The sequence below is a fragment of the Pimephales promelas genome, chromosome 16 (assembly GCF_988280905.1).
Source record: "Pimephales promelas chromosome 16, fPimPro1.hap1.1, whole genome shotgun sequence".
Taxonomy (NCBI): Eukaryota; Metazoa; Chordata; class Actinopteri; order Cypriniformes; family Leuciscidae; genus Pimephales; species Pimephales promelas.
In genome coordinates, this window is record NC_142784.1 from 15,367,700 (window position 1) to 15,382,428 (window position 14,729).

The following is a 14,729-nucleotide window of genomic DNA, read 5'->3' on the forward strand; positions in this document are numbered from 1 at the left end:
AAGTATACAGAAAAGAAAAAAGTACAAATAAATAAAACACAGTCATACTGGAGCAGTCACAGCGGTCTCTGAACACAGTCGCACCACCAGCCAATCTTCAGAATTCCCGATCTCATGCCTCAATGTGCCATGCAAAGTGTAGGGATCAAATAGAAGTTGCGATAGTCTTTTCTTACTACTGTGACAAATCTGAGCAAAAAAGCTTCTTGAACAAGTAAAGTCATTACAGGAGGACACATAAATTTAAAAAAAAATAATAATAGTAATAACAAAAAATTATAATATATTGCACTGAATTATTCCATAAAAACAGAGGTTCCACTTTATAGTAGGTGTCTTCAACTATGTTCTAACATTTAAATTAGTAATTCGATACAATACACTTACTGTATACATACATGATTTTACACTGTACTTGTTCACTTAAAAAAAAAATACTTGCATGTAATTACAGCTGTAATTAATTTCTGTAATTAAAATCTATAATTACAAATTTGAGTCTTTCATTACACCTTAACCCAACCTTAAACCTAACCATACCACCAAACCTAACTTGCGCCTAACCCTGGTGGGTCCGTATCCCACCTCAATAGCAGCAAATGTTTTGCAATACAATATTAACACAATGAGTATGTTGTACTGTGTTTTTTATATATAGATATAAATATACAAGCACATAGTAGTTAAAGGCACCTAATATAAGGTGTATAAAGTGTGAAAAAAAATGAGAATTGTCAATTTTGATTTCATGGTAACTTTAACTGCAGTGTTTAGGACATCCTCCTAGGACATTACTTAAAATGCAACTATAAGGTATGAAGATATTGAAATATAATAAACATTAGCATGATTATCTGTAAAAAAAAAACAAAAAACAAACAAAAAAAAACACGTGTATTGTAAAAAACGATTTATAAATAAATTTGGCATGATTCCACTATTAAAGAGTAACTAAACACATAACCAACTTTTTTTAGTTAATGATCTGTAAGAATGGATCTTTATTAATACCAGTCATTGATTCGAGTAACTTTTTTGGCATTTGTTTATAAAGTGTTCTATTTCTACAATATATGGTGTAAAAACGTCTTAGTGCTGCCCTCTTCAGGTTGAACGGTGACTACTGCAGTTGAATTTTCCTATTGGATGTTTGCGGTGGTATGTGACACAGCGGTTGTTGGTGACGTAGGCAAGTTCCATACAAAGAGATGCGTCTCAGGTGCACGCCCCCCTCCGCTGGGCTCTGCCCAGTGGGTGGAGTCAGGCTCTGACCAGGGGTTTAATTACCCTTTAAAGGGACAGTTCACACACAAAAAAAAAAAAAAAAAAAAAAAAAAAAAAAAATCCATTATCATTTACTCATCCTCTTTCTTCTGTTGAACACAAAAGAAGATATTTTGAAGAATGTAATAGAAAAGTTGATGGTAGCCATAGTATTTTCCCCCCACTTTGCAAGACAGTGTGCCATCAACTGTCTAGGTATAAACGATCTTCAAAATATTTTCTTTTGTGTTCAACAGAAGAAAGAAACTCGTTCAGGTTTGGAACAACTTAAGGGTGATAAAGTAATGACAACATTTTCATTTTATTGTGAACTATCCCTTTAAGTGGCAAATATGGAAACTTCAGCACCAGTAGTAAAAAAGAAACCAGAAGGGGGCAGCATTTACATTTCAATGTAAATATGAACATCCTTAGATGTTTAACTTGAGGAACTCTAGATAATTTATCACTAGCTCTGCTGATGTTTGGAACGCACTACAAGAATAATGGCGATCACTTAGCAATGTGTTTTGTGACATAATATAACATTGTCATCTGTTGTGTGGATATGATGTTTGTTTGCATGTTCTGTTACCTTTTGTCCTTTAATTCCTTGACAACCACATTCAGATTTCCCACTGCAAACACACCCCTGAGGGGAAAAACACAAGCAAAACAACACTATGACTGCATGATAACAATAACAATAATAATTGCTCTCATTCAATAATTCTTCTCCCTTTCATTGAAAAGAATAGAAGGCCACCTAAAAGCGGGGAGGTGAAAAAACATAATCTAGTCTAAATCTAGTTGTTTTATAGCATCTTAATATTAGGATTTCTGAGTTAATTGACTGAAGGCATGAATATGCCCAAACAGACACACACAATTTAAATGGAATCACATAATCAAGCAATGCATAAAATGCGTGGCTTTAAGGAATGCCAGGAGTTTAACCAGCTCTCTGCATGAACTTGCATTGTAACAGATGAACGACAAGGATGTGTTCATGGCATCTTGCCGTACGAGATCTTAGACTCCTATATCTCTTTGAAAGGTATATGCTGAATGGTAATGCTTCTTTTGACAACAACAGAAATTGAGAAATGGGTGTTTCTTAATTGAAAAAAAAAGTTAATGTATCTGTTTACCAATGAGACAACAGTGTGTGTGAAGACCACACTTGAGATAAAATATCATGATCTGTGAAAACATAAAAATAAAACAAAATAGGCTATATATTACTTTTTTTCCCCAAATTATGCAAAAAGAGTGAAAATAATTTAACCTTCATCCTTCCCTCGCATCTCAAAGCCAGTCAAAATGACCTGAAACACAATTATACTAATTTGTAATATCATAATATTTTTTATAATATATGTTTTTAGAGCAATTTTGGGAAATTTTTTTAAATCTTTAAATTTCTAAATGAAAAGTAATATAATCTAAGCACATTCTTAAATTCAAAATAACTCTCCAATATATGCATTAACCATCTCAAAGTACAAATCTCACATTGGTTTAATGGAAAAAAATAATAATACAACATATTTCATGACTCTTTCCACTAAATGGCCTTATAGCTCTACAGTATATGGAACAAATGAGCTGTTACGCTCCTAAAGTCAATTATATTCTCTTTACGCATTCAGATATCCGTGTAGACATTTAAAAAATAATAATTCTTTGGTAAAGTTTATAATTTGTATGATTAAAAAATGTATGTACTGTATACTCAAGCATTCCTTGCATTGCATTCATTCCTAAGGGGGTAAATTTGATGCTCAAGGGAAGGATTTGTTACTTTTTGTATTGCAACCACATAAACTCCTCGAATCCAGTAAATTTTGTGTGTATATTTGTGGTTCAAGTGCGAAAAAAGTCCTAACGTCCTAGACCACCCCGATAGTCAAAATGGCCAGGCGATGGAATGAAGGTGTGTATTTTTATCCAGTGCATGAAGCCTTAACAAGACAAAAGAGAATTTTATTTCAATGTTAATGTATGAAGAGTTCAGATGCAAAAGCCTCTAAATGCCATTTGAAATTTTCTTCTTTAATGATGATTTTTATCAAACTTGTATATTTAAGTTCAGTAATTTCACTTGCAATTTAAGTGAAATTACTGAACTTAAATATACAAGTTTGATAAAAATCATCATTAAAGAAGAAAATTTCAAATGGCATTTAGAGGCTTTTGCATCTGAACTCTTCGTATGTTCCAAAACATAATGCCATTAAGCACAACAGTACATCCTTTGAAAGATGTGGTTGAAATGTTAATGACTTTCAGAATAACAAGAAGTGTCCATGCATTGTTTATAAAAATACAAAAACATCTGATTGTAGATTTGATCAGATACACACGGAGGACCTGTCTGTCTCACGTTCCTTGAACTCACAAAGACACAACATGTCTCCTGATGCTCTCAGATCAGAAAAACTATTTGTCGTTGGGGCAGCCTGTTTTTCAGATTGTAACCAAATCTGTCTGGCATTGTGTGCATTGTCTATCTGTGGTTCTGAAGAATGGGAAATATGGTTTATATGTATTTGGTGTGTATGGGTTCAAGTATAGGCCTGTATGATCCGTATCAGTCTAGAATGGATCTGAATGTGCTGTGATGCCCCTGAAACAGATGCCATAGCACAGATACCATCAGGACAGGCTAGGTTCAGATTCAGACATCCATTCCATTTTCTCCTGCAGAAAGAGAGAGAGATGAAGACTAGGAGACGAGGAAGATTTTTCCCCCTAGTTTTACAAACAAGGTTTAAGCTAGTCTAAATCCAGATTAAAATGCATGTTTGAGCTGAAAGCCACTTACAAATGTGTCAGTGCCATTGTTTAGTCTCAAGATATACACCAGTGATGTGTCTTTATAAGGCACAACTGAACTAAGGCCTAATCCTGGCTTAACCCAAGCCCTGTCTGTGAAACCGGGCCTTCATCTCTTTGTGTTTCTGATCTTAGTGCCTGAACTATGACATTTTCAAAGCAGTTTCTGTAATTTGGGTTGCTATCATTCATTATTATTTTTTTCTGTGAGAGAAAGCGTATAATAACAGGCAACTAACAAAGGCCTTGTTTACACGAGTAATGCTCGTATTAAGATGAGTTTTGGTCGATCGGATAACAAGTGGACGAGGGAGACACTTTCCCGTTTACACGCGGTATTTAATCCATCTCTTTTGTCCACTTTCAAAAACCCATATGTTGATTTATTTCATGGGAGGGTCCATGCACTCAAAAAAAGAATATGTTGGCTTTAATTAATTTTAATTTGTCAACAGGTTCCACATAACTGGGTTACGTTAAACAAACATCATTTGTTTATGTACTTCAACATAATGGAATTGTGTCATTTTAAATTACCCGATTTAAGTAGTCTCAACGTGAATTTTTAAAGGCTTCCTGACATGATTCAAAGGCATTTCATTTTATTCATTCATCCATTTATATTTAATTTGATTCAGTGACATTTAATTATATTAATAGACTTTAGCTAGCTATTAGCTAGCAGGAGCACATATTAGCATCTTGAATGCTAAGATTTACATGCTCCTTTATTCAAAGCAATAGAAAATAATGAAATCAGTCGACAGGCTAACAAAATGCTCGACTCTTCTCCACAATGGTAACCCACTGTAATTTAAATGGTTTAATAATTCCAATGTAATTTAACATTAAACACTATTACACACTATCAAGTCTTCCCCTTTTCTAAATTAAAAAAAAAATAAATAAATAACACTTAATTTTAACATTTATTCTCTCTTAATTCAACCATATGCAAAGCATGCTGGGAACTAAAAGCACTGTCCAGTTTCAGTTGAGGCAACACAAATCAATCATGTAATCCAACATAAACGGATTAAGTAAACTTAAGTTGTCCGTAGATTTAAGCAGATTGAACACAATAAAATTAAGTTCGTGCAAAATGGCAGTCAGCTCGCACTATACTGCCACCCTCTGTATGTACAATTTTTTTTTTTTTTACTTAACTTAAATGGTTTGTGTTTAGACAACACATTAGGATTTTGTACTGTTAAGTTGAGACACAATTACATAGACCTTAATAGAAAAAAAACATTTAAAGTAAAAAAAATAATTATTATAAGTAAACTATATATAAATATATTATGTAAAGTGCACAATCTCCCTAGTTAATTTTTTTGAGTGTGGGCTGGTAAATATATGGGCCTTTTTTTTTTAGATATTTCAATAAAATGGACAAAATAACCTCAAGCTAATATGAACTTGACCAGAGACGTCTGACAAAGTTTAAATCCCATCTGACTAGAGCGCTTCCCAGAATGTCAGTATGCAGATATAAAAATGAATATTATAATTAAAATAATAAATATAATATTAACAAATGTATAATATTATTTCACAATGTTATTGTTTTATTGTATTTTTAATCAAATAAACGTAGCCTTGGTGAGTATAAGATACTTCTAAATGGTACATCAAAGATTACGACCTGAAAAACGTTACTTTTTTTGTAATTGAAATCTAAACGTAAATTAAACCTAAATTATGATTCTGAACTACTGTCAATTTTAACAGTTTTTTTTTTGCCTGTCTGTATTAAAACAAATCGAAAGCTCTGCATATAAGATATGACACAACACAGACTTCAATACACAGAGACACGTGCAAAGAACTATGTGGCCTACTGAAACATCTAAACATGATTGAGAACGTCCTGATGTACTATAGGGGCCTCAAGATGCTTCAAAAGGTTCTGCAGAATGAGATTATTTGTGTGCGCTCACATATGCACTGCCTCTATGCAGGTGTGCTCAGGTTCAGTCACGTTCCAACAGGTACTGTAAACACAGAGCGCACACACCAACATACTCAAAATATTTGTACAAAACACGTCTCGCATTAAAAAGACATCCATCAACCATTTGTAAAATAATTTTATGTGGCAAAAAGCAAGGGCCAAATGATTTCGTATAGGCCTAAAAGACGAGACTGGACAAGACTAAGAAGGGGAAAAAAGAGAGGAAAAGAGAACAAAGGCAGTGATGAGATGAGAAGATGTGAAAAGATGAGATTAAAAGTGATGAGAGGAGTAGAAACTAAAGGAGAGAGGAGAAAACAAGAACATAATTGATGAAAATAAGAATTTGTTGGATAAGAACAGAACAGGTAAAAAGTGATGAGAACTACTTTAGACTGAAAAGACTGAAAAAAGTGTGAAATGTGAGCAAATAGGTTTTAAATAGTTGAACCATTTCCAGAATTAAGAGCAGCGTAGCGAAGAATGAGGAATATTCATAAACACCCTCCTAGTCTGTGGGTTTACATTTAGTCAAATTCACTGGCAGACTGTCAGTAATACTATTACATGCCCTTGGAAGCTGACTGACAGTCTTACAAAACAATTACACTCGACACAAAATAATGGAAACCCATCAGGAAACGCTGTCAGAATACATGTAAAGAGGAGTACAAATCATTGGATATCTCTTAGTACACATTCATTCTACAGGATTTTCCTGATAAATTACATTTTTACATTTTATTTATTGAATATATATATATTTCTGCTTGATTGGGATGAGTTTTATTCGAGGCTTTGAAAGACCTTGAAAAGAAACAGAAAGCAGCTTGGTCTGAAATTGACTTCTGTGAGTGGTGTCTCATTATCTCTATGGACAATGGACTTTTTTTAATGCCAAATTTTGCTGATGTGAAAATTCAGCTTTGCCATCACAGGAATAAATGACATTCAAATGTATTAAAATAGAAAATAAGTTAAAATAATAATAATAAAAAAATGTAATACAATATTACTTTTCCATTCTTTCAAAAACATTAAAAAATCATACCGAAACCAAACTTTTGAATGGTTGTGTAGGCCTATATCTGGTTGATATGTGGTATCAATATAGACACTTATGAGTTGGTTAAGCTTCCTGCTTCAAGTCTGTAGAATGTCATCCATTTTATTCTCCATCTCCAACAGCTAAAATTGTTTGTTAATGTGAAAGACTCCAATTCCTGATCAATGGCATATTCCCAACATCCATCAGACCATACACTAGTACTCTGACTTCAATGGAGCTAGAATTGTGTCTTTATTACATGTGAGAAAATAGAAAACTAGAAAATTTGTGGGATTTTATTCATCTGTTGCAGAAAAGCAACAAGAACAACTAAAAAAAAATAGAAATGATTTACAGGCCAGACCCAGATAGCAAACTGACATTGAATCAACGTGGAAATATGACATCGAAACAACGTTGATCTGACATTGTTTTGCTCATCGAATTAACGTTGAACCAACGTCAGACGCGTCATTCTTTCAAAACTAACCGAAAATCAACTTGAAATCAACGCGTTGTTTCAACGTTATGAAAGCAAACCAATTTTCGATTTCATTTAGCTTTGAAGAATGCCGCGTCTGACGTTGGTTCAACATTAATTCGATGAGCAAATCAACGTTGTTTCAATGTCATGAGAGACGTCGTTTCCACGTTGATTCAATGTCAGTTTGCTGTCTGGGGAGTTTATTTTCATAACATGTTTGCAGCGTTGAGCATAGCCAATCACAGACATAATTATGTATTGATTTGTTGAACTCAATGGCCAATCAGAAACTTATACGATAGACTCCCCTCCCCGCTCAAAACTGAATTTTTGTTCAGTGCTGAATTCTGTATGCTGCGAGTCCTCTAATTATAACAAACAAAGTGTGGATATTACGAAAGATTCAGTGATAATATAGAGATGTGTAAGATCACGATGAACCGTCAGCTTTTTAGGAATTATTAAGGGAGCGCACTTTGCACACATTCAGTCATGTCAAACCATGCACACAGCTGCTTGTTTTTATGTTATAACAGTGGTTTGTGTGTTAATGCTTTAATAACAAATAATTTATCAGGAGCATTTATGCTGATGTGTATGATGGCCACACGTAGAATTACTTGAAAGTCTTTGGATGTACATAAAAAAATTTTATTTGCGGGCGGGAGCGGGACAAAACATAAATGTTGCGGGCGGGAGAACGTAATATAGAAAGTAGTTGAGAACATCAGTTAAAATAATGACCCACGTATTGATAAATGGTCGTGTTTAAATCTGGTTTTAATATGTCGGGCCGGGCTCGGACACAATGGGCTGGGGTTTTGAGTTTTGGGCCCGATCTAAGCTCTAAGTTGAACATGGACACTCCAATGTTTGGGTAAGATGATGACACACACAACTCGATGAGGTACAGTAGCTGGCTGAGCAAGTTCAGCATCACTGAAGATTAAACATAAAAAATTGCACTCATATTCATTTAATAATTGTGTATTATATTGTTAGCTTGCTAATCGGCCATCATGCTAGGTAAACTTGAGTTTTATTGCTTAATCTTCAGTGATGCTAAACTTGCTCAGCCAGCTACCCATCGAGTTGTGTGTCATCATCTTACCCAAACATTGGAGTGTCCGTGCTCAACTAAAGCCTAGTTCACACTACATGATTTTAAAACGTTGGGCTAAACTGTGCGGTTCACACTACATGACTTGCTCTCTGTGAAATCAGGAGTGTTCAAGTTGTTGAGCTATTCACACCACGACACAACATGATTGATCGGCAACAGGAGGTAACACACTATACGAGTTAACAACAACTCTGTCACCCAACGATTCAAACTTGTCTACAAACCACGTTTTGTCAACGTAACCGGAAATGAAGTGAAACAGCATGCGCGCCAATACCCAGCGAAGAAGACGAAGAACATAACGCGAATATGGTCGTCAGACAGAAACTAGTGCTACAAACTGTGTTGCGCAATGATTTCCTCTAAGAAAAAAAATGCAAAAAAAGAAAAAATAAGATTTACCCGGTGACCACAACCCATGCCTTGCTCTGATTGGCTGTAGCTCATAACATCACGTGAGGTTGAGTCGTGCGACAGCTCTGGATCTCTAGCATGCTAGATATTTTTCTGGGCTCGGCGATGCGTCTGCGAGCAGCTTTGATTCGTTGTTGGCTCTTTTATACTAACAGATTGGCGAGCGTTCATTGCCCGGTAATCCCCCACAATTTGCACGCAATAACACCCTGACCTGTCGACAATTTGCAAATCGGGCTTAAAATCATATAGTGTGAACTAGGCTTAAGGCAGTGTAGGCATCTATCTAGGACAGGGGTGCCCAACCCTGCTCCTGCCGGTCGACTGTCCTGCACATCTCCAACCCATCAAACACACCTGCCTTTAATTTTCAAATGATTCTGAAGACCTTAATTGGTTGCTTTAGATGTGTTTGATTAGGGTTGGAGATAAACTGTGCAGGACAGTCGATCGGCAGGAGCAGGGTTGGGCACCCCTGATCTAAGAGAACCGAACAATGGTGTAATGATTCAGTTCGACTCCCAAGACAAGACGATGCACACCCGACTGGCCCCGCCCATGACACAATTTGCACAGTGAAAGCAAAATCCTGACTCGCGAGCAAGAAATTGCATCGAAAGCAAAGAAAAGAGTTTTGAGCGAAACTTTTTTTTTTTGAGAAAACGTTTTCACACTGATAGCAAAAAATATATATTTGAGATTTTTTTTCTCAGAAATAACAAAAAAAATCGAATTTATTTAGAGAAAACCCTTTTCTTAAGAGAAAGTATTTATTTGGGGTTTTTTTTTTTCAAAGTATTTTGAGAGATTTTTTTTTTTTATCTCAGAAATAATTTTAAATATTTCAAGTTAAATTTTTTCTCTATGAGAACCTTTTTAGTCTCAAATATATTTATTTTTTGCTATTGGTATGAAAACCTTTTCTCTCAAATATTTTTTTTCTCTCATGAATCAGCGTGATAACTTTTTCTCTCAAACTTTTTTTTTTCCTCTCAGATCATTTATTTTCTCACATGTAATAAAGACACAATTCTAGCTCCATAGACTTCCTGCAGCTTGGAATGGCTGAGCTCAGTCAGGCCTTCTGATTGGTCAAACACGCAGAAAGATAAACATGGCGGGGTCCGTCCTGCATCTGTAAATCCCCCGGTTGGCTACAATCGGTCCTACAGGCTTTATATGAATAGAGGGACTCTGAATCAACAGGCAGGCTGGACAATGAGCTATATCCAGGGACTAAATACACAGGTCACAGTCGGGATATGGGATTAGTTCTAGCAGTGGAGAGGAGAGAAGAGAGAAGCTTCTTATGTTTCCCTCTGCTCTTCTTTCTGTCCTCCATGGTATCTTCATCACCCTCAGGGCTGAGGTTATTGACTTATATTATTCCTGGCATTTCCCGGTTTATTCCCACATTTCCACCCAAAAAAAAAAAAAAAAAAAAAATACATATCTCGGACTTTCTCCGTATTACTTTGAACACAAACATGTTGCTCTCTGTAGCTTCCTAGAATCATGTTTTGACAAACTCTCTCCTGTGAGACAACGTAATTGACACAACATGGAAATCCCGAAGCATGTGGCTTAAATCTCTAACAGCACAAACAGTAACAGACTTAACCAAAACCTCTGACTTTTTTTAAATAAATGAATTGACAGCAAAGTTTACCTTTCAAATGTTTAATTTAGTTGTGTTGATGACTATATGTGTGTACCTCAGAGAGAGAGAGAGAGAGACAGACAGAGAGAGACAGAGAAAAGACAGAGCCTGCATAAACAGATAACGACAACCACCAACAAGAACCAGGTGCTGGTTTAAATCTAGAGCTAGTGCCGAGTGTTCGGAGTTGGTTCGACTGACGAGGTTTCAAAGAACCGGCTTGCCTTTCCACCGGCTAGAGAGCTATCACAGAGCCAGATCTTACATCACTATACAGTATGCATCTCATGTTGCCCAGCAACGCTAGCGCGGCACACACAAACACACCAGGCTTGTTCGAAATGGTTCCGCACTGCGAATCTCAAACTGTGAGAACAATCCAAAAGCAGGAGTTGAATGCTCTCCATGCTCTCCTGCAGCTCTGATCAGTCCACGTGGCACCGATGCATCTCGAACAAGCCTTCCATCAACAATGGCAGTTGTTGCGTTACTATTTATGCTCATGGCTTTGCAAGCCTACATCGGTAGCCATAACTTGCATTAACGGAGATTACAATCAAGCTGCTATTAGCATGATTAGCTGCTATTTCAAAAATGCCGGTCACAAGTTTCTGGTGGTCACAAGCATTAACGGGGATTACAATCAAGCTGCTATTAGCATGATTAGCTGCTATTTCAAAAGTGGCGGTCACAAGTTTCTGTTTGTCTTGTTGGTCACGGAAACCCCGCCCCCAGCCACTGACGTAAGCGGTTCTTACTTCTAGACCAGCAATGATTTGGTGCTACTTAAGAACCAATTTTTCTGGTTCGGAGCTGGTGCTTTGGTGGTGGAAAAACAAAGAATCGATTTGAAACTAGGCCCTGGCTCCGAACCAGCACCAGCTCTGCCTTGGTGGAAAAGGGGTAATAGAATCACACTGACCCCACACTCACAATACAGAAAAACACAGACAAATCTGCATATCTAACGTACTCTGTTACTAACGTAACCTCGGTTCTCTCTAGAAGAGGGAGCGAGTACTGTGTCATTTCTTAGGCTAGGGGAAAATCTCTTTTCTACGAGATGTTGAAGCCAAAAAAATGATCCTTAAAGGGGGGGTTGACTGCGATTTTCACTTTTTTCATTTTAAATAGTGTGTAATGTTGCTGTTGGTGCATGAACAGTATCTGCAAAGTTGCAGCGCTGAAAGTTCAATGTAAGCAGAGATATTGTCTTTTAAAAACCAGGAAGTATAATTGCCTACAAAAACGACTCGATTGGGACTACAGCTGGGTTATGGTACGTCACTAACCCGCAAATTTGCATCAACCACTCCCTCAGAATATGCAGAAAATGGCATGCACATATTTCTGAGGCACGTCGACTCGTCGAGTGTGTTGTTCACGCAACTGTCAGGTCTTCTGTGTTTATACTTCCTCAACAATGGATACTATTTATGTTTGATTATGTTCCTGGAAATGACGATCGTAATCTAGCTCTCTGTGCTGCGCATTTTACGGAAGACAGCTTCCAGAATCTCCACGAGTTCAACTTCAGATTCAACAAGAAACTAAAACATGAAGCAGTTCCGACTTTAAAACAAGAGGCAGCAGTTGTTGGGCCACAATCTGTAAGTAGGCTAAGACTTCATCAATTTAAATGTATTTGCATGTAATTCCAGACGTAACGTTAGCCTTGTGTTTTATTTTTTTTTTCAAATGCCAGCGCTGGCTTTATAGCCACTACTAGTTAGCCTATGCTATTTTGTGTCCACGACAAACTCATACAAAGATTATGGATCTTAATTGTCTATAAGTACTAATGTTTTAAACGTATTTTTCATGTATATATGCTTTATGACGTTATTTTCGATTTGATCAAGAGCGTAAACATGCCAACGCTGTTTGAGTATGACATTAGTAGCCAGTCAGTTGCTATTGTTGCCAGTCAGATGCTATTGTGTAAAACAAACGTGTATAAAGTTAAAAAATGTAGCAAATTATAATTCAGAAACGTTTAGTAAGAGCCGTGTGTGGTGAGGTTCTGTTTGACTCTCTTCATCGCGGGTTTCTCGGTCTGATTCTGCCTCACTGATACTGCAGTTCGACACATATTTACATCTGGACCGGAGCTCACGTTCCGCCCGTAAAGGTAATGGGCGTTAAACCTTCCGGACAACGTGAGTGAAAGTTTAGCCAATCACAACACACCGGGCCAAACTAACCAATCTGAGCCCACAACGTGTTTCTGAGGGAGTGTTTTCATAGAATCAGGAAGTCAACCGCTCGTTCAGGGGACAGAGGAGAGCGCGGCTGACAATAAAGCTGAAGTTTATGAAAAATAAGACTTTTAAAAAAAGAAAAAACTCGAATACATGTTATATTGCACCCCATAAATACAAAAAATGCAGTCAACCCCCCCTTTAATTTTGATTTAATGTAAAACGCATTGTGGCAGCATGCAGACATAGGCAAGGCGGCTTAGCGTGCCTATTGGCTGTCCTGCGGTAACTGCAACATCCTATCGAGAGAGGCCCTTTGGTGATGGTCCAACTTAGCGCCAATTGCATCACACTCCCGCTGAAGCGGGCGTGGCCTAGCCCTATAAATATAGTTGCTGATGAGTGGCTGATATCACTGGTTTTTCATTGGCGAAATAAACCAGAACGTGTTGCAGGCACGGCAAGATACGCAGTACTCGTCCCCTCTTCTAGAGAGAACCGAGGTTACGTTAGTAACCGAGTACGTTCTCTTAGGAGAGGTTCTCTCATACTGTGTAATATCTTACGCTAGGGGAACACAATGTAAAACGCTGTGCGTGCAGGGATTTAACACCAAAGTCCCAAAGGGTAAGTGCCCGGGGCTCATATAGTGCAAAATCACCATGGACTCACAGAAAGTCTGAGAAGAGAGGCTAGCAGCATAATTCCCAATAAGTTAGCAACCAAAGGGACTAATCACTGTAACTGTCACACACAGTCAGAGTGAAGAGAAAGTTCGGCCTGAACTGAGTAACAGTATGGGTATTATTTTGCCCTTGGGGAAAAACTCAATCGGTCAGCGAGCGGTGCTCAAGCGATTGTAGTAGTCTGTGCCGAAGCAGCGAGGCAGACATTCCTTGATTTTAAACCAATAGTAGTTTAGCCTGCAAATCGGGATCTTTAAGGTTATAAAACCTTATAAATGTAGACGGAGGCCCAGCCTGCCGCCATACAGATATCTTGTAATGTAAACCCACTAGAACATGCCCACGATGAGGCCATGCCTCTAGTGGAGTGCGCTCTAACACACTAAAGTCCCTTTGTCGTGTATGCCAGTGCTATGGCATCAACTATCCATCTGGATAGGCTCTGTTTCGATGTGGCTAGGCCCTTAGCACGACCGCTGAACGAAACGAAAAGTTGCTCAGTCTGTCTAAATATGGACGAGCGAGACACATAGGCTCTTAATGCCTTGACTGGGCAAAAGAGGCTCGCGTCTTTCTCCTCATTATGAACCGGTAGGGCACACAGGGAAATAACCTGGGCCCTAAGCTGTGTGTTGAGGGATTTAGGCACATATCCGTGTCTGGGTTTGAGTATGACCTTCGAGTCATTAGGCCCAAATTCCAGAAAAGTTGTGCTTACTGAGAGTGCTTAGATCCCCTATGCGCTTTACTGAAGCGAGAGCCATGAGAAACACTGTTTTGAACGACAGGTATTTCATATCCGGCATCTGGATGGGCTCAAATGGGGCACCTTTCATGGCTTCCAGAACCGTGGGGAGGTCCCACATGGGGATAGATGGGGGTCTGGGAGGATTCAGCCTCTTAGCTCCTTTTAGAAAACGGATGACCAGATAATTTTTCCCCAGTGACAGACCAGTCGCGGGTTTCGTAAACGCTGCTGTGGCCGCCACATAAACTTAGAGCGTGGATGGGGTTCTGCCCTTATCCATCAGCTCTTGAAGGAAGGAGAGCACTTC

General features: G+C 37.8%; 2 protein-coding genes across 5 annotated transcripts in view; one reads left to right on the plus strand and one right to left on the minus strand.

Moving 5' to 3' along the window:
* col4a3 (collagen, type IV, alpha 3) overlaps positions 1 to 14,729 on the minus strand; it is a 45,772-nt gene that overhangs the window by 28,433 nt on the left and 2,610 nt on the right. The window contains exon 2 of the mRNA XM_039670928.2: positions 1,859 to 1,915. Coding sequence (XP_039526862.2) covers positions 1,859 to 1,915 — 57 coding nt within the window. The remainder of the gene's footprint in view (positions 1 to 1,858; positions 1,916 to 14,729) is intronic.
* The window catches only part of col4a4 (collagen, type IV, alpha 4), a 94,829-nt gene that overhangs the window by 20,222 nt on the left and 59,878 nt on the right, over positions 1 to 14,729 (plus strand). The gene's annotated exons all lie outside the window — the stretch shown is intronic.